The sequence below is a fragment of the Mirounga leonina genome, unplaced genomic scaffold (assembly GCF_011800145.1).
Source record: "Mirounga leonina isolate KUSES-001 unplaced genomic scaffold, KU_Mleo_1.0 Mir_166, whole genome shotgun sequence".
NCBI lineage: Eukaryota > Metazoa > Chordata > Mammalia > Carnivora > Phocidae > Mirounga > Mirounga leonina.
Genome location: NW_023270418.1, coordinates 32,960,733 through 32,986,546, shown reverse-complemented (window position 1 = coordinate 32,986,546; position 25,814 = coordinate 32,960,733). Strand labels below are relative to the sequence as shown.

Sequence of the window (25,814 nt, the reverse complement as noted above, 5' to 3'; positions counted from 1 at the left end):
TGGGTGGCTCAGTTGTTAGGCATCTGCCTTCAGCTCAGGCCATGAACCCAGGGGTCCTAGGATCGAGCCCTGCATCGGGCTCCCTGCTCAGCGTTCTCTCTCTGTTTGTGTTCCCTCTCTCGCTGTGTCTCTCTCTCTCAAATAAATATATATTTTTTTAATTTATTTGAGAGAGAGAGAGAGTACACAAGCGCGGGGAGGGAGAGAGAGAATCTCAAGCAGACTCTGTGCTGAGCAGGAGCCAGATGCAGGCCTCGATCCCACGCCCCTGAGATCAGGACCTGAGCTAAAATCAAGGGTCAGACATTCAACCGACTGAGCCAGCCAGGCGCCCCATGTGTCCGGCTCTTGATCTCGGCTCAGGTCTTGAGCACACTGCTGGTGAGAGGCAGAGCTGGGGTCTTCCATCTGCCAGAGCGTGTGCACACATGTATGGAGAGCAGTGTGGTTCTGTGCCCACTCCCAGAGGGCCTTGGCCGGGCACCAGCTCTTGTGGCGTTTGCCTTGTGCTTGCAAGGAGGAAAGGTAAGGTCTGGGACTTGGGGCAAGCGGTCTGGCAGAGCGCTTCTGCTCTGTCTCTAGCCAGCTAGTGGTGGGGTGAGGAGAGGCAGCGTGTCAGCTGTGGCCCGGATCAACTGAACAATCATCCTCATAATACTGTGACTGATAGAGCGATCTTGGGGCTGGGGTGGGAACTTTTATCTCGTTATCTGTAGGAGAAAATCAAGCTCAGAGTGCAAGAGGACAATTCCTATGCAGGGACTTTGCAGGGAGTCTGAGTCTGGCTTCTGGACAGCGTGGGGATGGGGAACCTCAGGGGTGGGTGGCAGTGCAAGATGGAGACCATGGGCCCTCCCCACGACCAAGGTGGGGATCCATCTGCCCTTCTGCTTTTTAAAAACGTGTATTTATTTATTTTTAAGTAATCTCTACACCCAACATGGGACTCAAACTCAACGACCCCAAGATCAAGAGTTGCATGCTCTTCCAATTGAGCCAGCCAGGGGCCCCTGTCCTTCCACTTTTTTGCTTGGCCCCCACTCCTGTCCCTGGGGCTGACCCAGGCCAACAGACATCTCTGGGTGCCATCCCAGCTTCAGTGCCTGCAGGCTGAGTGCCATCAGATACATGGTTTGCCTTCCCTGAGCCGCCTTCCAAGCAGGTTTGTTGGGAGCGGGGGCTGCCAGGTTTACTGACTATGGTTGTTCAGATTGCTCACTGCACAAAGGTACCCAGCTGAGTGGTCACTTCCCCTTTGCCACACAGGGCTGCATGTGCCTGGAGGAGAGGTGTCTTTTCCCAACTAGCACACGGGTGCTGTAGGAGCTAGCATGGTCTTGTGAAGATAATGTGTGCAGAAGTGTTCACATGAGGAGGGTGCTAGTTCTCTCCTGGTCTGACACCCCCACACCCTACCCAGCTCAGGCTCCCCATGTAGATGTTTGATAATGGCACCTGCCCAGAAAATGCTTCCCTGAGCTGAAAAGGCATTGATTCAGCCCTAGCTGGAGGAGTCCTGCCGGAGACCATTTGCCCCTAAGGTCTATAACCAGTGGGACCCACTGTCACCATGGCCCCCCTCCCAGCCTCACGACAGATTCCGGGGCCCAGGGCCGAGGCTGCTGCTTTCCTGCTTCCCCACCCTCCGAGCAGAAGAACTGAGCCCTTGGAGGGCAGGGAGTCTAGGAGCAGACCCCAAGGGTAGGTCCCCCCACCGTACCTGCTACAGAGCCTGAGACTGCATTCGATGCCCTAAGGCTAAGGTGTTATCCAGAAGGCACAGAGCCCTGAACTCTAGGGGCTCTGCCCTTAATGGTGATCTTGGGCTGGGCACTCCATTTCCCCTTTCTCTAGTGAGGCGATCTGTGCTGCCTGCAGAGGGGGAGGGGATCTGAGAAAGAGTTCTGGGAAGTGCAGGTGAGTGGGTTATCGTTAAGCTACAGGTACCTTAGTGGGGCAGGGAGGAGGGAGGGAGGGCCCTGGAAGCTCTCTTTAAGGCCAGGGGGCCCAGCTGCTGCCCCACACTCCGAGGGGCTGGGACTCAGGCTGGGGCAGGGCCGGGGGAGTGGGTGGGAGCAGGAGAGAGAGCACCCCCAGGAGGACAGACCTGAGTGGGCGCCCAGTTGTAGGGGGCAGCTTCATGGCTGCTGATGTGGAGGCAGGGGTAAACCTGGGGTCTGCCACGGGCAGCGAGATCTTGGCTAAATCCCCTCCCCTCCTGAGCCTCAATTTCCCCCAGGAAACTCCGCAGACTTGGGTCTAGACCTCCGTGTTCCCTCCTCCAGGTGGTAGGCTCCTTGGGTACGGGATGGTCTGCCCCAGAGCCGGGCCCTGGCCAGGCACATACTAAGCACCAGATGAACATATGTTAAGAGTGAGTGTACCCCCACAACCTGTGGTGCTTTCACCAGAACATTCCAAATCAGGGGTCTGACCAATGGCCAGGCCAGTGTTCCAGCACAGCCACTGGGACGAGCAAGGTTGAAAAATCCACGGTGGAAGTGGGAGTCCAGATGCTTTCTCCCAGTACTCCGGAGTCCTACCATGCCCTGCCACCCTCCCGCCTGCAGGGCAGGGCCCCCAGGGAGGCAAGGCACCCGGGAAGGGGCACTGTAGGGACACAAGCCGGCATCGGAGCCAGCCCCGTTGTCCTGGTGATGGCTCATGTCTCAGGCACCCCAGGCACCCACAGGGGCAATTATCAAGTGTGGGAGGGAGTTTCCATGGTGGCAGTCCCGAGGGGGTACGACCAAGGCTTTGGGAGTGGGCAAGGGCCTGTGGGACCTTTCTCCTTTGTCCCGGCACAGTAGGCTTTTGTTCTCGCCTGGCTGTCTCTGAGGACGGGAGCAGCACCATGGGTGGGGGGCAGACTTGGGTTAGAGTGCCCCCGCCCTTGGGAGGCCTGAACCAACCTGGGAGGAGGGGAAGAACAGGGGCTAGAGCCCCACTTCTGGGCCCAGCATCCACTTGGGGAGCCTTCCTCCCACAAGCGCCAGAGCCTTACCTGCCCCCAAGAGGCTGCGCGAGGCGGCTCGCCATTGGCTCCTGCTGCGGGTAAACAGCTTTCAGGGGCCAATGGGCAGCCGCGGTGCATCCCGTGGGAACCCGGGCCGGCCGGACCCGCAGGGCTGGGAGGGGGTGAGGTCTAGAGTTGGGGGTGGAGAGCGTTCAGTCCAAATCCATCAGGCTTCTGCTCAGTCCGACTTTATTCGAGGCCTCCCCAGGAGCGCTCCGGGGTCCGCTGGCCCAGCCAGGTGCCCTTGACCCCACACCTCTTCAGCGCCAGCTTCCACGCTTGCAAGGGCCCGGGCACCAGGACGGCTCCGTGGGAGGATGGCAGGCCGGGGCCCCTGAAACCGCACTCGGTGATCTTCCTTCATCCTCGGGTCCGACAGTCCCTGGGCAGGGAGCTGAGCCGCCAGATCCCAGCCGTAAAGTGCAGTGCCCATTTATGAGGCGGCCATCAGTCGATCGGGCAGTTGGGGTTAGGGGACACTGAGTCCATGATGCCCTCAGAAGTCGAACCTTCAGAACCGGGTATCCAGGAAGGAGGCGGAGCCTCGATGAGACCTGGGGGGGCCCTCGAGAGGGGGGCCCCTGGACCGAGTCAGGAGCCCGTGGAAAGTCTTGCCTCGGGTCTGGGGCTTGCGTCGCGGCGGCCTGGGCTCTTCTGGGGGCTGCACCACTATCTGGGGCACCTCGGGCCTGGTGCCTCCCTGCACCCCTGCCAGCTGCTGGGCCTCAAAGATGGCTTGGGCCCCAGGCAGGCGGGCCTGAGGCCTGGGGGGTGGCCCGGACGTCGACTCAGGCAGCCGGGCCAGCTGGACCTTGATCTCCCGCTGCAGGTCCTGCTCAGACAGCGCCACGCTGTGCACCTGCGGGGAGTGGTTGGTACTGAGTGTGCCCAGACTCGGGGAGGGCAGGAAACCATGAGGTCCCCACAGGGCGGGCAGGACACAGCCCCAGGAAGTGGCTGAGGGCTGAGGGACTGAAAGCCAGACTCACTAAGGGAACCATAGAAATCTACTTGAAGCCTGGGGTTTTCACATTCTCTGCTGCTCAGAGGACAGGAACTGGGCCCCGGGTCTCACACTGACTTCCAGCTGTGAGACTCGGTCTCCCCACCTGAGCAGCAGGGGCTGGGCCATTGTGGAAGGCAAGGCAGGGGGGGCACCCACCTGGGACATGAAGACCTCCTCCTGCAGCTGGGTGGGGGGGATGGCTCGTAGGGCACCAAGGGTCTCCAGGAGCCCGGGGCAGGCCAGGCGCTGCTCAGTGGTGCCTAGTGCCAGGCGCACCAGCGTCAGCCCCACGCGGAACAGCACCTTCACACCTGCCGGCCGTGGGGCTCACTCAGTGCAGGGCCAGCCCTGCCCCTCCTCGGTTCTGTACCTGAACCTGCCCTCCGCCAGGCGCCTTCCACCCCCCTGCAGCTCCGCAGCCGACTCAGACCAGGAGCAGTGAGTGACAGTGGGACTGCGATGTGGGGGTATTGATGAGTGGGTGACTGCGGCCGCAGGCGCTTCCGGGCAGAGCAGCCTCCCAGCAGTCAGGGGCTACGCCTCCTCACGCCCGCTCTCTGCGCCTCGGCAGCTCATCCTTGCAAGGAAGGCCTTTCTAGCTCAGATCTGTGACCTTCTTGTTCTAGAGGGATTCTCGCCAGCCTCTTCACGGCTAAGCCAAGAGCATAGTGCACGCGTGCAAACACCCATGCACGCTCGCTCACGGGCACGCGCGGGTGTGACCTCGGGCTGTTCCCGCAGCCTCAGAATCTCTTCCGGGCAGCCTCGAGTCTGGGGACCAGTGAGGTCTGGTGACAACCATGCCTTGTAAAGACATGATCACAACCATTCGTGTCATCATCATGACGAAACGGAGCTCGTGACATTGCTTGTCCAGAGGGCTCCGCCTGCCCTGCCCGGCCCCCAAGGTGTGAGGCTGGACGGGGTGGTGACACGGAGATGGCAGCTTAGACACCTGTGACCAGAGCTCTAAGGGGGCCTGGAACCAACTGGGCACACAGCAGGTGCTCAATAAATGTACTGATTGATTTCTACCATTTTTCAGTTGTAACTGCCAGACAACCCATAGAGAACAGAATGCAGGTGGGTTATCTATGGGGGTACCGAGGCCGAGCCCCCAAGTCCTAAAACGTCCAGCTCAGCTCTGCCCCGACTGCCCCCACTCTTGGCCTGACCTCTCCGGCTTCATCTCTGTCCACGCCCACACCCCCAAGTCGTCAGTGGCCTGGCCCTGTGGACAGTGTCTCTCCCAGCCTCCTGGCCTCCACATGGGCCCCGCAAGTCTGCCGCCCCCACGGAGAGGCCAAAAGCATCTTGAAAACAGCACTCTCCTCCCACTGTTCCCCTAACACTCTGGCACATCCCTTGTTGTATTTTCTTCATGGCACTTATGACAATCTAGAAATACCTTTTTTTTTAAGCTCTATGCCCAACGTGGGGCTTGAACTCGTTGACCCGGAGATCAAGAGTCACACACTCCACCCCTGAGCCAGCCGGGCACCCCTATAAATATCTTGTTATTTGGTTACTGTTGGCTCCCGTCCCCACCCCCACCAGAATGTAGGTCTCGTTCACACAGGGGTCCCAGCATCTACAGCCATGCGGGGCACCAGCGAGGGCTCCCCGAGTGCCTGTGGGCTCCAGGGATGAGCGCTCCCCCACTCCCCCCACCCCGTCCCTGCCACTGGCCGTGCCCACTGAGCCCAGTCCCCGAACAGCTGCACCGCTGGGATCTCCCCAGCTCTGCCCCGCCTCCCTGGGGGGGGGCCTCCCTGGCCCCAGCCCGCCCTCAGCAGAGCCTGCCCTCCCTCGGGGGCGGCGGTGTCTCTCGTCACAGGGGCAGGAGCGCCAGCCATCACACCAGGGACGTGCAGGCAGGGGCTGGGCTGCTCCCCAGAGCCAACCCGACACCATCGCCCTTGGCACCCATTGGCACCCACACCAGGGGCCAGGATTGGCAGTGGCAGGTGGGGCAGAGCAGAGCTGGTGTGCTCGTCCCTGTGTGCACCCCAAGGCTCCCAGGCCAGGCCGCGTCTCCCCCGCCCCCCAGCTGCCCACTCACCCTCGCTGAAGAAGGCGTCCCAGACGCGCAGCACGGTGGGGAAGGGCAGGGAGCGGGCAAAGAGGCACAGGAACCACTCGGGCAGGTAGAGCAGAGGCCCGACGCCCACCTGCTGCAGGTGCTTGTGCACGCGCGGGAGCAGCCGTCGAAGCAGGGCCATGAATACCTCGGCGTCCAGCTGCACGGCCTCCTGCAGCCACGTCCGTCAGGGCATCCGCTCCCGAAGCCCAGGCTCTGCCCCTCTCCGTCCCCAGGCCCCTGCCCGCCTGCCCAGTCCTTCCCGGTGCCCTCCGGCCCCCTCCCAGCCTCTCACCATGTGGGGCCCGTAGTAGCCGGGGAGGTAGACCTCGCAGATCTGTACCAGGCACCAGAAGGCCTCCTGGGTGGGGGCACAGAAGGAACCGCGGGGTAGGGGAAAGGAGCACAGGGGAGGGCCTATGTACCCTCTGGGGTGACTCTGGAGCCCGGAGCCTAAACAGCCTAAACTTGGGCTCTTACCAAAAGTCTCCCCACTACCCAGAGGCCTACTGATGGGTTTAGGCGGTTGGAAGTCATAGGGTTCATGATGTCGAATTTCAGAGTCACAGAGCTGGGGTTTGCTGGTCAAGGGCTGGGAGGGTCCCAAAGTTCAAGTCCTGAGCTCTTGGGGTCATTGAGATCACGGTCACAGGGCTCAGAATCAGGAGTCGTGAGGTCAAGGGGACAACGTCCAGATTCTTAGGTCACTGGGGCAGGGGGCAGGGGCGAAGGGTCCCAGGTTCCTGGAGTCAAGGTTGTTGGGCTTGAAAGTCACTGAGGTTGGTGGTCATGAGGCCCTAGGTCACTAGGACAGGATCTGGGAGTCAAGGAGCCCAGTGCCTGAGTCCAGAGTCCCTGGGGCTGGGGGTCAGGGTCTCGAGCCCCTGCAGCGGGGCCGGGGGCACTCACCTCTGGGGGCAGATGCATGAGTAACACGGCTGCCACAGGGCCTTGGGCCTGACAGTAGCCCTGCTCGGGCCGATGCAGCGTGTAGGCCTTGAGTACCTGCAGGAGCCCCTGCTGCCTGTGCCGGGAGACCCCATCAGGGGCTGGTCCTCCAGGTACCCCTTCCCCACCCTCCAGGGGCCTCTTCCCAGGCCTCAGCCCCACCCCGGGCCTTGCTGGGTCCCCCCAAGAGGTAAGGCTATAATGCTGAGGCAGGGGTCTAGGCTGAAGGCCTTGGAGGTTGTGGGGCTGGAGGTCCCTGGGTGTAACTGGCCACCTACCCGTGACCCTGAGGTGACACAAACATCTCGTGTAGAGGGAACTGACGGTGCAGGTCCCTGCTGATGGTCTCCATCCACTGTGGGTCTCCAGGGGCCTTGGCCAGTTGCTGCGGGGGGACAGGAAGGTGGTGGGCAGGGCTCAGAGTGGCGAGGGGCTCTGGAAAGGGGAGGCGGGGACCCCGCCAACTCTTACCTCATAGGTACAAGGGTTCTTGTTCTGACACACGTGGGCCCCGCACAACAGGGGCCAGCACCGGGGCCTCAGGGCCGAGGGGATGCCTTTCCGACACTGCATCTTTACCTGCAGGTGATGCCAAGGGGCCCCGTTAGATCAGCCAGGCCAGCTTCCCCTGCTCCTGTTGGCAGGTCCCAGGCCCCAGTCTGTCATGGGGCAAGGGTCCCTTTGGGTCGCAGGGGGAAAAGACAGGAGGTGCTGGGACACAGGAGGGGTACAATTTGCCAGGGTGTGGGCAGAGGCAAAGGGGGATGAGCCAGGGAGCCCCATCCTGCCCTCACCTTCTTGTACCGCCGAGACATGGTTTTCTCCCAGTGCGAAGTCATCTCTACCCACTTCATCTCCCGCTGGCGGATAAGGTCTGCAGGAGGGTGACCTGGCCTACGGGCACAAGGCACAGGCATGGAGGTGTTGGCTAGCTGTTTCCCAGGGCCCACACCTGCCACCCTCCATGCTGCCCCAGGGAAGCTCAGCTCCTGGCCGTGGAGATCTCTGGGGGGTAACCTGTAACCCAGGAGTTGCCAATGGTTGTCACAGGGACGGGAAAGGATGTGACTCTGATGTGGGCAGAAGCGGGAGAGACTGAAGGGGGTGTGTAGGTACGTGGGGGGGGAGGGGCCGGTTGGCTGTCCCCCAGGATGGGAACACAGACAACTCATAAGAGAAGAGAGGTGGACAGAGCCGTGGACTAGAAGCCAGTCCCGAGTTCTCTGTCTGATCTGCTGTGTGACCTTGAGCCAGTTCCTATCTGGACTTGTTTTCCTATCTATATATTGGGAAAGGGGAGGGGTAGAGGTATGGGTTCTTTGGTATGGTTCTGGGATTACTGGGGCAGATCAAAAGGTGACGGGTATTTGGCCCCAAGGATAGGTGCAAAGCCTGGGAGGTTGGGGGAGGAGGGACACCCCTGCCTCAGCTCTGCCAGCTTTAGGATTCCACCTGGAGCACGAAGAGGGGTGACACTGGCTGAGTCCCCACACCCCCCAGGACCCTCGAAGTTCAGCCTCACTCTAGAATTCAGCCCTCAGCCCCCAACCTCAATCCCAGCACCCTGCCGCCCCCATCCCTTCCCCACTTACCCTGGCTCTGCTGAGCTGCCCCCAATGAAGCCATAGCGGTCAGCCTGGCGATATGGGCCGGGCCCACTCAGCTCTGAGTCGGACCCCAGAGAGCTGGAGTCGTCCTGCTGCTCTAACGTTTGCACCAGGTCCTCCCCCAGGGCCTGGGCCATGGTGCCCCAGACCCAAGCTACCACGGGCTGTAAGGTGTGGAAGAGCCGGTGTGAGAGGCAGCTTCTGGCCAGCCTGGAGCCTGGGCTCCCATCCAGCCGGTCCCCAGCCCAGGGACCCGGCTGCAGTGTTCAGAGGGGAGAGGCTTCAAGGTATCTCACCAAGCGCCTTCTGTCCCCTCTTTTATTGGAGGGGGGGATGGTGGGCCCTGAAGTAGCAGAAAAGCCAAGCCTCTGTATGGAGGCCCAGCCCCAGACTCAGCCCCTGCCCGCCCCCCCCCAGACCAGCTTACCTCCCTGCTGCACCTCACCTCCTCCTCTCACTTCCTCCTCTGGCAGCTTCAGCAACCCGCTGGGGGCCCCTCCCACACTCCCACAAGTGTGGGGGGAGTCACCCCTTCCTCTCTGAGGCTCTTCCGGCCTGCCCCAGTGCCCCCAGGGCCGTGGGCTCCTCCCCTCCCCTCTCCTCTCCTCCCCTCCCCTCCCTTGGGCTGGACGGCTGCAGGCTTGGGTTCCTGCGTTGGGTGTGAAGGGGCCAGGACCCACCCGAGGTACAGAGGGCAGGCCCCCTCCAGTTTTGAGGTTATCGGCTTGTAAAACAATTCAGGATTCCAGGGACGCCTGGGTGGCTCAGTCAGTTAAGTGTCTGCCTTTGGCTCAGGTCATGATCTCAGGGTCCTGGGATCAAGTCCTACATAGGGCTCCTTGCTCAGCGGGGAGCCTGCTTCTCCCTCCGCCTGCAGCTTTCCCTGCTTGTGCTCTCTCGGGCTCTCTCTGACAAATAAGTAACATCTTACAGAAATAAATAAAAATAAAAAAATCAAGATTCCAGTGAGAATTATGATTTAATATTTGCTCTTTACAAAGTAATGCTTTGAATATGCACATAAAGCAGCATTATTATGCACTCAGCAGGTAATAATGGATCTTACCAAAAAATATTAATTTAGCGTGCCCCACAGTGTGAACCAAGTTGGGTTCAGAGTGCAGCAGCAGGTATCTGGGTCTGGCCAGCTGCCTGGGGGCCACAGAGGCTCAGGAGGTGGACGCCGGGGTCTTGGACCAGCCCCTTGTTATCCCTGAGCCTCAGTTTCCTCTTCTGCACTTCGAGGACTTAATCCGCAGTGTTTGGGGAATCGGTTATTAATGTGCTTACACCACACTCCCGCCTAGGGTGGGAAGGGCTGGTTAGCCTTCGATAGAGAAAAACAACTTCTACAGTACTTCCGGCCCCATATTCTCGGGACGGGACTCGCATCACTCCTCAGGGGTGGGACCAGACTCAACCCCGCCCCACCAAGCTCCACCCACCGACCAGGCTTCGTTTTAGATAGACCAAACTCAGCCCAAGCCCCGCCCCGCCCCTATGCCCCGCCCCCGGACCGCCGCGGCCGCTGCGCCCGGCGCCCAGCGGGGGCGCTAGAGCGCGGGGGCAGCGCGCGGGGCGGGGCGGCAGGCCCAGGAGGCGGGGCGGCAGGCCGGGGCGGGCTGGGGCGGGCGGAAGGAGCGCCAGGCCGGAAGGAGGCAGCGGGAGGGCGGGCGGCAGGAGCGGGCCCGGAGCTGCTGGGCCGGAGCGGCGGAGCCGCCATGTCCGACAGCGAGAAGCTCAACCTGGACTCTATCATCGGGCGCCTGCTGGAAGGTTGGCCGGGGCGGGGGAGGTCGGTGCCCGCCGCGCCCTGGCCCTCTGCCTGGCCCGGAAGTGGTGCGCGGGCGGGCCTGCCCCTCCCAGGGCCAGCTTAGACTGGGCGGGGACGGGCCTCGAGGTCCCGCGGCCATAGCCGCCCCCCCAGGCGCGGGGCGCCTGGGCGGTTCTGGGGACGCTCTGGCAAGGGGAGCAGCCCCTTCTCCTGGGCCGGGGGCGCACAGGTTGGCCTGTGCTCTTGGGGGTGAGGGAGAAACCTAAGAAGCCTAGCTCCACCCCTCCCAGGGGTCCTGCGCTATGGGGTGGGGTGACAGGCCCCCCCCCGCGCACAGCAGACCCCCCTGGAGGGGTCCCATCCTGGGAGGCTCACCAGCAACAGCTGCCCCTGGGCAAGGAGGGGCCCAGGAGGCCCAGGCGCCCTCAGATGTGCCCACAGGGCCACTTGTGTCGCCCACCTTCCTCCTGCCTGAGGGACCAGAGGCTTGACGCCCCATTCCGCCCCCAGTGCAGGGCTCGCGGCCTGGAAAGAATGTACAGCTAACAGAGAACGAGATCCGTGGTCTGTGCCTCAAATCACGGGAGATCTTCCTGAGCCAGCCCATTCTTCTGGAGCTGGAGGCACCCCTCAAGATCTGCGGTGAGCCCTCTGCCCAGGCCCCTTTTGCTTTCTGAAAGCGGCATTCCCCCCGCCCCGCCTCCCAAGTCCTTGCAGTGCTCCTCCTCGGAGCCCAGACTTGGCCCTGGGTTCAAGTGTAGCCCCTGCACGTCGCGCTGAACCCGTTCCCTGGGTCACAGGTGACATCCATGGCCAGTACTACGACCTTCTGCGGCTATTTGAGTACGGCGGCTTCCCTCCAGAGAGCAACTACCTCTTCCTGGGGGACTATGTGGACCGGGGCAAGCAGTCTTTGGAGACCATCTGCCTGCTGCTGGCCTATAAGATCAAGTACCCCGAGAACTTTTTCCTTCTGCGTGGGAACCACGAGTGCGCCAGCATCAACCGCATCTACGGCTTCTACGATGAGTGTGAGTAGACAGAGTATCTGGGGCTGCCCAGTCCTTAAGGGACCCCGCTGTCCAGTGAGACCCTCACGCTGGGTTGGCGGTAAAGATAGCAGCGTCCGACGGATACCTGCAGACTGGGCTCTGTGAAGCGCACGCCAGCCCGTGTCTCCCTGCCCTGCCCTCCTGGCACGGGGCCTGGCGCTCGGAAGGGGTCTGGCGAATGGCTGCTGACTGAACACTGCCCAGTGTTCTCCTGCGGGGCCCTGCCTGATGACCCTCCCCTCCGGTACATCCGGGAGCACTTAGGATGCCTATCTGGACTGGCTTCTGCCGGCCAGAAGTTGAGATAAACCAGACCTGGTCTTGGCCTGGCCCTGCTCACTGGGTGGGGGTGGGTTGTTCCAGATTGGAACTCAGGTTCCTGTGGGCTCGGCTGCCTTAGAATTCTTCTAGGAAGGCTGGTAGGCAGTGGAGTGGGGGGAGGGGCTTCTCTGGCCTGCCACTCTCTTCTCCCAGCTGTGTCTGAGGGGCCCACGGGGTGCCCTGGAGGGCCCAGAGAGCCAGGCTGGGTGTGAGGCAGACGGGCCTAACGAGGCCTCTCCTTGCCCCCGGCAGGCAAGAGACGCTACAACATTAAACTGTGGAAAACCTTTACCGACTGTTTCAACTGCCTGCCCATTGCTGCCATTGTGGACGAGAAGATCTTCTGCTGCCATGGAGGTGAGGGTGGCTCTGGGGCACAAGTCGAAAGGAATGTCCAGGAAGGAAGAGCCCCGGGCCACATCCCTGGGGGCCTTGGGACGAGGCTGGTAGCTGGGGGGGGATATAGTCCCAGTCACCTGGAACAGCTCTCCCAGTGCTCTTGCTTTGCACGTCACTTCTTCCAGGAAGCCCCCCCGCCACTCCCACCCCAGTACTCGGTTCCGCTCACCCCCGTTTTGGCCTTGGCATTGTGCATGGACTTTGTCTCCTTTGTTCAGAGAGCTCTGTGGTCCTTGAGGCAGAAGGGGATGACTTCTGCCTGCCTGGACTCCTGGGACTTTGGGAGGGAGCCAGGTGGTGGCAGGTAGAGGGGAGGCTGACCTGCAGAGGCTTTGTGGAGCGGGGGGTGGGTGGGTGGGAGGTGTCTTTGTTTTGAGGCTTGAGGAAGTGACCTGCCCCCCCCCCCCGCCTTGCTCCCCCAGGCTTGTCCCCAGACTTGCAGTCCATGGAGCAGATTCGGCGTATCATGCGGCCCACAGACGTGCCTGACCAGGGCCTGCTATGTGACCTGCTGTGGTCTGACCCTGACAAGGACGTGCAGGGCTGGGGCGAGAATGACCGTGGTGTCTCCTTTACCTTTGGGGCTGAGGTAGTGGCCAAGTTCCTGCACAAGCACGACTTGGACCTCATCTGCCGGGCGCACCAGGTGGGCTGGCAGCTCTGGGGTGGGTGGGAGCGGGGGCTGGGTAGCCAGCACCTGCTGAGCTAACTGCCCCTATCCTCATCCAGGTGGTGGAAGATGGCTATGAGTTCTTTGCCAAGCGGCAGCTGGTGACACTCTTCTCGGCTCCTAACTACTGTGGCGAGTTTGACAACGCAGGTGCCATGATGAGTGTGGATGAGACGCTCATGTGCTCCTTCCAGGTGGGGATGGGGAAGGAAGGGGCCTGTGACCCCGTGGCTTAGCCTGTGAGCCTGACCAGCTCTGTCTCTTTTAGATCCTCAAGCCCGCTGACAAGAACAAGGGGAAATACGGGCAGTTCAGTGGCTTGAACCCTGGAGGCCGGCCCATCACCCCGCCCCGCAACTCCGCCAAAGCCAAGAAATAGCCTCTGCGTGCCCGCACTCTGCCCCAGATGGTGGATTGTACAGAAATTATGTGGCCTTTGGGGGGTTCACGCTGGCCCCCCAGGCCCACCTGTCACGGGGAACACGGAGCCTTGGTGTGTTTTTCTTTTTTTTTTAATGAATCAATAGCAGCGTCCAGTCCCCCAGGGCTCCTTCCGCCTGCACCTGCAGTGGTCGCGAGCAGGATCCTGGGGCCGAGGCTGCAGCTCAGGGCAAAGCAGGGCCAGATGTGGGTTTCCAGCCTTGCTTGGCCTCAGGGCTGGCAGACAGATCCTGGGGCGACCCATCTGGTCTCTTGAATAAAGGTCAAAGCTGGATTCTCGCCATGGCCTCCGTCTCCCTTGTCCCAAATACTGGGCCTGGCAGCCCTTCTGTCCAGGGCCACTTGGGAGGATAGGCTTGCTGGGCATGGGGCCCCAGCCAGGGTAATCCCAGCCACAGGCTCAGGTACACAGGGGCTTAGAATCCCAAGCCAGGGCCAGACAGCATAGAGAAAGCAAGAAAAAGTTTGCGGGCCACAAGGGATCCCAGAGGTGTGCCCAGGATTTGGGGGAGGGACAGGTCATGATTGGCAAAGAAGGTAGACCAGCAGGGGCCAACAGCCCCTCTGTGATTCCTGTCTTAGGGAGGTACGCTTGGGGAAGGCAGGTGTCCAGCCCTAGCCACCTGGTTGGAGTCTGGCCTAAAGGCCTACTGGGAGGGGAATAATAGGTGAGGGACCTCCCATCAGGTGGTGGCTCATTGCCAAGCCTGGGGACAGACATGATTGGTTGGGAGTTGATGAGAGAACACAGGACCCAGACTAGTCACAGATAGCCAAGAGGGACCTGGGGTGGCAGCAGGACCAGCGCTCAGCTCCAGCACAGCCCACCTTGACCACCCAGCAGGGTGGAGATCAGCCCTATCCCTGGGCTGCCCCTGGGGGAAGGGGGAGGCTGTGGCTTCATCTAGTCCAGAGCCTCTGGACACAGGCTTGTTCTCAGTTCAGCCTTCACCCTCACTATCTTCAGCCAGCACAGGGCTGGGGCCCGGAGGGGAGTGTGCAGGGGCGAGGATGGAGCCAAAGAACAGCGAGCGGAACTGGAAGGTGAACAGAGGAAGCAGAGTGAGTTCTGGAGGCTGCTCCGTCCTTGCCTCCCACCCCTGCCTCCATCTCCAGCCCCTACCTTCTTGGGTGGGGGAGTCCCAGGCTGTGTACCGGCCTCAGCTTCATTGTCCTCTGAGTAGGGGCCAGGGCTACAGGGGGGCCGGAGGCCGGGAAAAAGGGAGACGGAGGGTACCGCCCGGGAGCCCTCGCTGTCCGCAGTGGTCTCCATGGCAATCATGTAAGAGTCGATGTCATCGTTGGCAAAGTCATCCAGATGGGGTGTGCTGCAGGCAGGGACAGGGTGTCAGCGAGCCACAGGGAGAGAAGAGGGTACAGAGGCAGGACCCCACTTTAGAGGACTCGGAGCGGTGAAAGCCTTGCGGCCACTGGTGACCTCTTGGCTTTATTACTTTCTCATTTGGTTGGAGGGGAAAGATGCTGTGGTTACGTGGCGGCTTCCTGCAGGGTGTGGACCTGGAATCCGTTTGATCAGAGTTCAGGTAGGGGCCTGAGGGAAGCATCCTGGGAGCCAGTATAGCTCAGCTGGGGTAGAGAAGCATCGAGTCCTCCGAGCTAGGCCACCTGGGGCCAAAGCCTCCGCCCTCCCAGGAGACAGAGCTGGAGAGCACTGGGGCCCAGGGACGTGCTGGGCAGGGGGCCAGACCAAACTTCCTCTGCTTCAGCTACACTGGGCCCATCCGCCCCGGCCCACCTGCCCTTCCAGCCACCTGCCTCCCGGCAGCCTGTTCCCTCCTTGGCCTGAGAAGAGGCTCGGAGAGGAGGCCTCAGCCAGAGAAGGAAGCCAACCCGACCTTGGGGACACTTCTTCCCTGGGTGGGAGGGCTCTCTCTGAGCACAGCTGACCAGGAAGGCTGAGCCTGCAGGGCTGGAAGGGGCTGTGAGCACCGGAGGGGCTGGGGCCTGACAGGAAGTGTATGTGCTGGGGGAGGTGCACGAGCTGCAGGCAGGAGGCTCAGGCCGGGGTCCAGAGAGATGGGAGTGGGGAGGGGCGGGCAGGCATGTGGGCAGCCTCACCTGTGAGCCTGGAGTGGAGGCGCCAGCCTGCGGAGCTCTGGGGAGCACAGGGCTGGGGAGTGCGGGTCCGACTCCGACAGTGTGGCCAGGACAAAGTGTCCATCCAGCAGAGAGTCACTGACGGCAAAGATGGCTGGCCTAGGCAGACGACAGGTCCCGGGCAAGGTCAGGGCCCTTCAGTTCCCAGCATCCCAGAGCCTCCCCTCCTGGACCTGAGGCTGGGAATTACCTGCCTGGTGCATCGAAGTAAACGCTGAGAGACAAGTTTGCAGATTCCGCAAAGCTCAGGAGTCCCTGGGAAGGGAGAAGCAGAGCAGTGAGGCCCCGGGCAGGGCAGGGAGGACGGGGTGGGGAGTGTACTGGGGGAAACCTCACCCGGAATTCCTTGAGGCAGAAAGTGATGGCCACCCCTTCCTGGGCCTGCAACTGCTGGAAATCCTCCTGCCCGATGCTCATCTCGGTCACCATGGCTTTGACAGTGCTGTCTGTGGAGGCAGGAACAGGAGGGACCTAGGCTTCTGGGCCCTACCCCCTCCCACCCCAGCTCTAACCCCCTGTCTAAGGCCATGTCCGGCTCTCTCACCTGCCTCCTCCTCCTCCTGGTAGCTGCGCAGGATGACCCTGCGGCCACAGCCAATGCCCAGTGTCACTTCTGCCAGCGCCGGGGGGAAGGGCAGAACAGCCTCCCCCAGGACCCTGTGAGGGGGGTACAGCATCACAGCCAAGGCTCAGGCCTGCCCCATGGCTTCGCGTTTGCGGAGACCAGTGTCCAAAAGGACCCACCATGTGCTGGCCCTAGCATGCCCTGGGAAGAAGGACAGGGTGAGCAGGACATGGCTCCTACCCCATCCAAAGCTTTCAGGCTGCTGGGGGAGAAAAAGTCCACTGCAAGGGACGGGGCAGACAAGAGTAGAGCCCAGAGGAGGCAACAGAAAGGATGGGCTGTTCGCACTGGGCCAAACCAGGCCGGCAGCACCTGCCCCTCCCGGGGGGAAAGCACACCAGGCCATCCCTATAAACTCAGCCTTCAAAAAAGACCTTTAATCTTTGTCTTTTAGAAACACATGTTGACAGGGGCGCCTGGGTGGCTCAGATGGTTAAGCGTCTGCCTTCGGCTCAGGTCATGATCCCGGGGTCCTGGGATCGAGCCCCGCATCGGGCTCCCTGCTCGGCAGGAAGCCTGCTTCTCCCTCTCCCACTCCCCCTGCTTGTGTTCCCTCTCTCGCTGTGTCTCTGTCTGTCAAATAAATAAATAAAATCTTAAAAAAAAAGAAACACATGTTGACAAATATATACATATGAAATAACATCTGAACTCTGTCTCACGGCAACTGGAACAGGAGCAGGGATTCGCTTTTATACATCCTTGAAATTGTCCATGAGAAAAAGAAAAACAATTGCTCATTTTAAAAAAACCACCACCAAAATCCAGACCAGAGGTGATAGATACCCTTCCCTCTTTCTCTACCCAAAGGAGTCCTGAGCAGCATCACCTCAACAGAACTCAGAAAAACAGATCATCAGGACCCAAAGGGAACTTCAAATTACCACACCCTATGGCTACGAAAAGAAATGAACGTGACCTTGGGCTACTCAAATGCCAGGAGCATACAGCGAAAGGTGGGAGGGGAGCCACCCCTCTCTACACTGATCTGCTGCAGGGACCCTTGCCTCCACTGGAATCCCCATCTCCTGGGCCCGGCACAGCCCCCCGGGTACTCTGATTTTCCTGGAACAGCCCCATCCCCACAGATGCTCATTCAGGCGGCCCTCCTGGACCATGACCACCCTGTCCAGCCTCCTTCCTCGGCCTGCGGACTCCTCAAAGCTACAGCCAAAGCAGACAGGAAAAGAGGCTGCCCTTGAGTGGAGAAGAGTCCCAGAAAGATGACCACACCAGAGAAGGATTTTGAGCCCCTGAGTCACAAAGCTAGAGATGGATGTTCAAGGCTGCTCAAGCCAGAGAAAGAGGACTTAAGAGCAACCCAAAGACATGCTTTCTAAAAGAGGAGTTGGAAGGGGTCTTAGTGGCCAGAAAGCCAAGCTGGATCTTTGGGGTGGAGAATACGGGTTCCTGAAGACAGTGAGGAGCATGGAGCGATGCCCTCCTCCATTCCAGCCTCAGCCCCTCAAGAGCCAGCCCAGGACCTGAGAGCAGACCGGTCTAGATAAACTCTTTGAGGTTGATAGAAACTCTGCAGAGAAAATGAAGGAGGTGTCTTCTTAAATTGACCCTGGAAGCTCCAAAGAAACAAATGAGACCCACGCTCAGTTGGTAGCTGGAGGTCACACTCACCGTGCTGGGGCACGGAGCACATTCGAGCACAAGGCTGGGTCAAAGACGGCCTGCAGGGACTCGCAGTCCTGGAAGGACAGGTTGTGAGTCTTCCTCACCCCTGGATGGGCAGACAGGGTCTCAGTGGGTCTTGCTAACCTCCACGCCTCCACGCCAGGGACCCCTTGGCCGGCCAGCAGCCCACTCACCGTATTTGCAGTGCAGCTGGACCACCAGGCGGCTGCTCCTGCCACCCAGTGAGATGCAGCATTTCTCCACGCTCCTCTCCACCGTCGCCAGTGAGCGGAAGACGGCCAGGAACGACTGAGTGGGGGCAACACATCAGCCCAGTGCTGTGCCTCCACCAACCAGCTCTCACCCCCACGTAGGATCCGGCCATCCCGGGCTCAGCACTGTCCCACTAGGAAGGGAGTTCCCACAACATGCAGCACATTTACGCCTTTCCAGGCCTCTGTTCATGCTGTTCCACACCTGTCTGGGATGCCTTGAAAGATCTGCTTACTTTTCGAGGACCAAGGTGAATGTCACCACTCTCTCCAGGTCCCTGGCAGAAATCAGTCTCCCTCACCGTATCTCCCATTACCCTCGGTGGTCTTTCCTATGCCCCTCACTGCATTTTACACCTGCTTGCTCCTGCATACATCCCTCTCCCCAGTTAGCATCTTCTGAATGCCCCAGGGCAGACACATTCCTGGGGGGGCAGAGGGGACACAAAGCACCGCCGATGAGGGAAGGGCCTCACCTTCATCAAGATCTTACAGCGCAGGGCTTCCTGACCAGGGGCGGCCGCCTGGTACTGCTGGAAGAAGAGGGGGGCAAAGAGGAAGCAGGCATAGGCAGAGCGAGAGGAGTTCACCGTCCGGAGAGAGAGCTGGGCCAGGAAAAGCAGGGAGAGGGATGCGGTCAGGGCGCAGAGACAGGCCCTGCCCTCTGGCCGGCTTTTGCTCACACACTTGTCCTGACGTCCTCCTCCTCCTCCACCATCACCTGTTGAAATCCTCCCTCTCCTTCCGGTCAGCGGGTGCCTTCATGAAGCCTGCCTTCCCTGAATCCCCGGCAGTGACTGCTCCCACAGCAAGGGCCCTACACAACCGTCAGCACACTCCACCTTTCCCCCCAGTTGCCCCCACCCGCCACAGGCACTTCAGGGGGGGCAGTGGCTCTCGATTCACATCCGGCCTGGGAAGATGACAGGGCCCAAACTGACGCCCCGACAACGGGAGGCGGGGGACAAACTCGGCAGACAACTCTGCCCAAGGGCATCTGGCCCGACGCGAGGAGAAACTGGCTCCCGGCTGTAATCCCACCCACCCCCTCACCCCGTCTTCCAGGGGCTCCAGGTAGAGCTCGTCCCCGATGCGGGACAGGGAATGGACGGCCTTGCCGAGCACTGCGGGGAGGAGAAAAGGGACGGGGCTTAGGCTGGCGTCTCCGGCGGTCCCACGTGCCCCCGCGCCCCCCGGTCGCCCCAACTCACCCTTCACGTTGCCGCCCGTGACCAGACACTTCATGCTGCCCTCGGCGCCGAGGCCGAGTCTGGCCTCCGACCGAGCTGAGACTGGCGGGCGGCCCGCCGCTGGGCTCCGGGTCTCACCCGCCGCCGCGGGGGCCGGGAGTTCCCTTCCCGCGCACCGCCCCCCGGAAGCCCCGCCCCCGCCTTCTCATTGGTCCCCACCCCGGCGCCTCCGTCACGTGAGAAAAACGCTCGCCCGCTCCGCCGTCACGTGACGGAGTCCACGGAGACCTGGGGCGGGGGGGGGGCGGGTCGCGGTCACGGGAGCGGGGAGCGCCCGGCCCCGGTCTTTTCGCGGCCTTGGGGAAACGGCCGGCTCGGTGGGGCCTCGGCGGCTGTGCAGCCGAACGCGAGGAGTACGGAGGACGCGGCCGCAGGGCGCGAGGCACCCGGTACGAGGCCGCGAGCACCGGGCTCGGAGCCCTGAAATGTGCGGGCGAGCCCTCCTGGGTCGCTTAGTACAGATCTTCTGGGCGCCTGGATACGGGGTTGAAGCTGGACCATCCGCACGGACACAAGCAGCAACCACCAGCTCTAAAGAGATTAAAGCAATTTGCTGCAGGATCCCAGGGTGGGAGAGTGGCTGTTCACTCTGGCTTCGAGGAACCCCATCATTGATCCTTGAAGACCAGAAGATTCTCGGGGCTGAAGGGGGTAGAAGGGTGTACCTAGCAGGGGGAAGCGAGAGGAAAGGGTCATTGGTACGTGGGCCTTGCCCCTTGTGGAGGGAAGTGGTCTGTGAGCCTTGCAGAGGGATGGAGGCTGCCAAACGAGGAGGGACGCCAGTGGGAAGCACTGGAAACGTTTTACGAGGGTGGAATCGCGTTTATGTGGCCATCTAAAACAAAACCCAGGGGGTGCCTGAGTGGCTCAGTCAGTTAAGCGTCTGCCTTCAGCTCAGGTCATGATCCCAGGGCCCTGGGATCGAGCCCCGCATTGGGCTCCCTGCTCAGCGGAGAGCCTGCTTCTCCCTCTGCCTGCCACTCTGCCTATCTGTGCTCTCTCAAATAAATAAATAAAATCTTAAAAAATAAATAAATAAAATAAAACAAAACCCAGGACTGTGCAGAAGGAGGGGATTCATCAGTCAGGGAAGTTTTCCCCTCGCCTTCGGCCCTGGGCTGCAGGTCTGCAAAGTGGAAGGGAAGTCCCAAAGGGACTTTCCGACCTCCAGCTCCCATAGCACCAAGCTTCTGTAGTGCTTTGAAGGGCCCTGGGCATCCCTGCATTCCTTAGGGCTGGCTTGGCCTTACTAACCCTCTGGTACTGTCTGCAGTGAGGAGTCGTGTTTGCCTACCAGCCTTTTGCCCTCCAGCTCCTGGCCTGAAATTCTGGACCCTGCTTCTTTGTTTCTCCCTCTCCTTGCCCTCAGTGTCCGTGCATCACCAGACTTCTCTAGAGCATTGCGGGAGGCTATTCTTGCCTTGCTGGGGGAGCGGGGAGGCAGTGTAAATGGTACTGCGTCTACCCAGGCATTTAAGTCGGGTCCGCTGGGAGTCATCCTTGACCCTGTCCCTCATCCCACATATTACAGTCCTTCAGCAAGCCCTGACTGCTCCATCTTCCAAACAGATGGCACCCTCTTCCATCTCCACAGCCACCCTCCTGGCTCGGGCCACCATCCTCTCTCACCTGGACGACTATAGGAGCTGAGTGGTCTCTTGCCTGGCTTCTGCAGTCCACTCTCCATACAGCACCAAAGTGACCTTCCTAAAATGTCCCCCTTCTCACATGCTGGCTCCTTCTCTTCCTAGGGCTCAGCTTTAGTTGCTCGTCCTCAGAGAGGCCTTCTGTGCACCGGCCCCCACCACTCATCACAGTGCAACAGTATTTCATTTGTTTCTACCTAAGGTGCTGTCGCGAAGCTTCCAGCGCCTTCCCACAGCCCCATCCTTCCCTGGACAGTAGCTGCTTCCCCTCCACACTCTGTCCAGAAAACACAACCCACAAAAAATAAATAAAACCCACAAAAGAACCTCGTGTTAGCTATTCTCTTCCTTTCCTCTCCTCTCTCAGTCTCTCTCTCTCTCTCTTTACCCCAGTGTGACTGTGCGTGGCCTTCACAGCTTTGCCCCACAACTGTTACATGCACAGCCCGACTGGTACAGGAGGCAGCCGCCAAGGCTCCCTGGAAGGCAAGGTGGGGGACAGTTACACGGTCGCACCTCTGCCCCTGACCTCTATGGGGCTGTAGGGTCCTGTGGCCTTGAGGTCTTGGAGGCAGGGCCCTGGGGAGGGAGAGGGGAACATAAACTCTTCAGGTGGTGGTGGTGGTTGTTGTTGTTGTTTATTTGTTTAAGAGAGGACGTGGGGCGGGGGGAGGGTAGAGGAAGAAAGAGTTTTAAGCAGACTCCACCCCGAGCGCAGATCCCGACTCAGGGCTCCATCTCAGACCTGAAACCAAGAGTCGGATGCTTTTTTTTTTTTTTTTAAGATTTTATTTATTTATTTGATAGAGACACAGCGAGAGAGGGAACACAAGCAGGGGGAGTGGGAGAGGGAGAAGCAGGCTTCCCGCTGAGCAGGGAGCCTGATGTGGGGCTCCATCCCAGGACCCTGGGATCATGACCTGAGCCGAAGGCATACGCTTAACGACTGAGCCACCCAGGTGCCCCCCAAGAGTCGGATGCTTAACTGACTGTGCCACCCAGGCACCCCAGACTCTTCAGGATATTTAATGAGTCTTCAGACATACACACACACACTCTTTAGGATTTTTTTTTTTTTTAAGTAATCTCTGTGCCCAATGTGGGGCCTGAACTCACAACCTCAAGATCAAGAGTTGCATGCTTTACTGACTGAGCCAGCCAGGCGCCCCTCTTTAGTATTTGTAATGAGTCTTTGGACAAACACACACACACACACACACACACACACACACACACCCTACCAGAGGTCTGTTCTCACCTGACCCTTTTGAAGGGTTCAGACACCAGAAAGGAGCTGTAATTGGCTGTCCTGCTTCCCCCAGTCTGCGGGACTGGAAGGAAGATCTCCGAAGGCAAGCAGCCTCTCCAGGCTCGCACTTGGCACAGGCAGTGATGCCTTTCAGGTCCAGAGGGAGGACGCACAGTGGAGGATGAGGGCCTCATCCCCCGCCAGGAGCACTTTGTGTTGGCAGAGGAACCCAATTTGGGGTCTGGGCCAGAAGTCGAGAGACCTGTATAGCTCCAGCCCTACTCACAAGAGTCTCAAGCAAGTCAAGGCCCTTCTTTGGGCCTCAGTTTCTTCCTTGGTAAAATGAGGGGGTTGCACGAGCTGCTCTCTCCGGATCCTTTCAAATCCCAAATTCTTAGCCTCACCCCATATTCAAGGTGGCCTCCCACAGGTACATAAGTATGTAAGTATGTGGGAATATGTGTGTGGTGAAGCAGATATGGAATGGAGGAAGGTGGTTACCATTTCAAACTTTTAAAATAATTGCCCGCTGGGAAATTTCCTCCGTTCAACCACCACCTCTTACCCAACTGGCTAGGTTTAAAAATGCAGGAATTCAGGGGAACCAGCTCGGTCCATGGAGCATGTGACTCCTGATCTCGAGGTTGTAAGCTTGAGCCCCATGTGGGGCGTAGAGATTACTTACAAATAAAACCTTTAAAGAAAAATGCAGGAATTCCCAGAGCACCATAATTTATCTATTCAACCTGTATTAGACACACTTCTCTACGGGAGAGAGTACAGGACAAATCCCCGTCCTCGTGGGCTTCCACTCTGGTGGCAGGAAGCTCTGCAGGAAGTCGGCTGGGCTGTGCACACACAGGAAATGGTGTATGTGTGGTCACTCGGGGGGACCCAAGCAGGCGAGGGAGCTCCAGCAACCAGAACAAGCTTGGCACGTAGCGGCAGCTTAAGAAGCATACGCTGGGGCGCCTGGGTGGCTCAGTTGGTTGGGCGACTGCCTTCGGCTCAGGTCATGATCCTGGAGTCCCGGGATCGAGTCCCGCATCAGGCTCCCTGCTCGGCGGGGAGTCTGCTTCTCCCTCTGACCCTCCTTCCTCTCATGCTCTCTGTCTCTCATTCTCTCTCTCAAATAAATAAAATCTTAAAAAAAAAAAGAATCGGGCGCCTGGGTGGCTCAGTTGGTTAAGCGACTGCCTTCGGCTCAGGTCATGATCCTGGAGTCCCTGGATCGAGTCCTGCATCGGGCTCCCTGCTCGGCAGGGAGTCTGCTTCTCCCTCTGACCCTAACCCCTCTCATGTGCTCTGTCTCATTCTCTGTCTTAAATAAATAAATAAAATCTTAAAAAAAAAAAAAAAAAAAAAAGAAGCATACGCTGAATGACAGGAGTATAGCGTTCAGCCAGTTGGCAAGACTCGAAGCCAGGTTGCCCGCTGAGGTGGACTAAGGGCATTCGAGGCACCGGCCTGCCTCCATCTGGCTCCACCACTTTCAGGGTGTGTGCAGATGGGACACGTTGCTCGTTTCCTCTGAGCCTCGCCTGTACGTTGGCGGAGGGGTGAGACCCAGGCCTTCCCTCAAGGGGCAGCTGTGAGGGTTCGCTCCGTCAGTGTTCATGAAGCTTCTAGGACGCCTCCCCATACTTTAGGGTCAGGACCAGAAACAAAACAAGCCCGCGTGGACAGAGCCCTGGTGCATCCCACCAGGAACCTGGGAGGAAAGTCCCCCCAGAGAAACATTCCAGAGAAAGGCCTGGAGGCCGCCAGGGACTGGGGGATACTAGGAGGACTCTAGTGGGGGTGGAAGTCGGCCCTGAGAAGAGACAAGAGAGCAGGTCTCTTCAGGCTGCAGGGTAGAGGTGGAAGGAGGGGGACGGGCTGGAAGTTTTTAAGCCCACAGCAGGGATGTGAACAGGGAAGCTCCAGCTTGTTCACCACAACCTGGCATGCTGGAGTTACAGGGCTCCCTTGGAGTGCAAGTGAGGTAAGTTTAGGACAAATCAAAGGCAGCATGCTTCACCCAGCAGGGGAGGACACCGATGGAACTCATTACTCCAAGATGTGGTCGCTGCTGGAAATATAAATAGCTTCACAAAAGGTTCAGATAAATCCATGGATGACAGCTCCATTCATGGGTTGGAAGGCGAAGGAGGCTGTTTGGGGCCTGCTGGCCTATGGGGAAGGCAGACCCGGAGGCCACCCCTCAGGGCCCCTGTCAGAGGCCCGCTGCAGGCCTCCCAGGCCCAGGAGGCAGTGTCGGGTTCCTGCGGGCTGCGGCCGGGCCTGAGTCCCCCCTGGGCCCTTTGCTCCACCCTCCAGTGCTCACTGTCCCCCCCGCTGGGGTAGACGTTGGACACCACCAGCTCTGTGGAAAGCATCCTGGCCGGGCTGTCCCTTAAGGGACCAGCAGAGGGAGACAGACACCGTGTACAGTCCCAGCTTCCAGACCAGAGACCCGGCTGCCCGGGCCTGAGTGGGGCAAGCAAGTGCCTCTGGGTACCAGCTCGGTCCCCAACGCGGTGCCACGCACCCAGGGAGAAAGGGGACCAGGAAGCCAACATCCCTGGCTGAGATGGGCTCACTGCAGTGGAGGGGGAGGGCGGAGAGACTTCGGGCCACTGGGGTAGGGCAGGGAGGAGGCCCTAATCAAGAGCAGGGCGGCTCTGGAACCATCCTGCCCGCTGTCCCAGCAGTGCCGGAGCCCCTGGTGGGCACGGTGTGGGTCTCTAGAGGTCCACACTGTTCCTCAGGGTACATAGAGGAGGTGCTCCTGAACACTGTGGCGGGGGCTGCCCCCCGTGGGCCTGAGCGTCAGCTCCGCCCCAGCCCCGGGCACGGGTCCCAGGCCAGGTGTGGCCTTCCCCTCGTCGCCACTCAGCCCCTCCTCAGCCCCTTCCCAAGCCCCTTCCCAAGCCCTCCCGGCCCTCTCCTTCCTCTGCACAGATGCCCTTTGTACACCTTCTCGAATTCTTGAGCCTTGTATCATTTAACGCGTTTTGCAGCGGGCAGCAGCGGAAACTCAGGGTGCTCTGGGGAGAAGTGCAATGGGACCTCTGAGAGGTGCCTGTGGGGGCCGGGGAGGGGTGAACTCCTCACAGCCCCAAACCACTCATGTCTTGCAGATGGACCCACGGCTGGGGAGCCCAGGACCGAGTGACTGTTCTCATCCCCTCAGAGCTTCCTGTGCCCTGAGTGTCCGCCCCCCGCTTCCCCCTCCAGCCCTCCGTCAGTTCATGGAACCCCAGTGAGAAGACTGTCTGGGATGCAAAGGCAAATGTTCAGGAATGGGTTATCGTGGGAGGAGAGTTGAACAAGGAATGGCCCAACTCTAGAACTCTCGATCCAGCCTGATGTCTGTGCCTTGTGGGGAGGGGTCGGCGCGGAGGTTGTGGGGACTGGCTTCAGGAGGAAAGCAACATCTAAAGAACAGGAAAGGTGCAGACGTGGGCATGGGGGCTTGAAAGAGGAAGGGGGCATCATTAGCCGAGACAGGAGGATAGGGCATGAGGGGCAGATAACAATAATATTCAGCACGATCAAGTGCTGAATGCCAGATTTGACTTGTATATATTTTTTAAAGATTTTATTTATTTATTTGACAGAGAGAGACACAGCGAGAGAGGGAACACAGCAAGGGGAGTGGGAGAGGGAGCAGCAGGCTTCCTGATGAGCAGGAAGCCCGATGCGGGGCTCGATCCCAGGACCCTGGGACCA

The 25,814-nt window shown here is 60.0% G+C and overlaps 3 protein-coding genes across 5 annotated transcripts; 1 reads left to right on the top strand and 2 right to left on the bottom strand.

Annotated features, from left to right (window-relative positions):
* Positions 1–340: 340 nt before the first annotated feature.
* TBC1D10C (TBC1 domain family member 10C) lies at positions 341–9,109 on the bottom strand. The gene is made up of 10 exons (XM_035013391.1): positions 9,085–9,109; positions 8,643–8,821; positions 7,845–7,944; positions 7,522–7,629; positions 7,329–7,435; positions 7,012–7,126; positions 6,398–6,463; positions 6,085–6,274; positions 4,179–4,333; positions 341–3,875 (listed from the first exon to the last, which is right to left on the bottom strand). The coding sequence occupies exons 2-10, from the start codon at positions 8,792–8,794 to the stop codon at positions 3,528–3,530; spliced, it is 1,341 nt and encodes a 446-aa protein (XP_034869282.1). The 5' UTR covers positions 8,795–8,821; positions 9,085–9,109; the 3' UTR covers positions 341–3,527.
* A 1,163-nt stretch (positions 9,110–10,272) lies between these two features.
* PPP1CA (protein phosphatase 1 catalytic subunit alpha) lies at positions 10,273–13,593 on the top strand. The gene is made up of 7 exons (XM_035013390.1): positions 10,273–10,433; positions 10,942–11,073; positions 11,232–11,462; positions 12,057–12,161; positions 12,626–12,849; positions 12,933–13,067; positions 13,142–13,593. Exons 1-7 carry the CDS (start codon positions 10,379–10,381, stop codon positions 13,250–13,252), a joined length of 993 nt encoding a protein of 330 aa, XP_034869281.1. The 5' UTR covers positions 10,273–10,378; the 3' UTR covers positions 13,253–13,593.
* Positions 13,370–19,319, bottom strand: RAD9A (RAD9 checkpoint clamp component A). 3 transcript variants are annotated; one of them, XM_035013388.1, is made up of 11 exons: positions 19,167–19,319; positions 19,009–19,079; positions 18,432–18,560; positions 17,878–17,992; positions 17,690–17,789; positions 15,977–16,089; positions 15,769–15,878; positions 15,623–15,687; positions 15,394–15,531; positions 14,438–14,642; positions 13,799–14,351 (listed from the first exon to the last, which is right to left on the bottom strand). In XM_035013388.1, exons 1-11 carry the CDS (start codon positions 19,198–19,200, stop codon positions 14,256–14,258), a joined length of 1,176 nt encoding a protein of 391 aa, XP_034869279.1. In that variant the 5' UTR covers positions 19,201–19,319; the 3' UTR covers positions 13,799–14,255. The 3 variants fall into 3 exon arrangements, with proteins under 3 accessions (XP_034869278.1, XP_034869279.1, XP_034869280.1); XM_035013387.1 differs by having other exon boundaries at positions 13,370–14,351; positions 15,623–15,878; XM_035013389.1 differs by lacking the exon at positions 19,009–19,079.
* Positions 19,320–25,814: the final 6,495 nt, after the last annotated feature.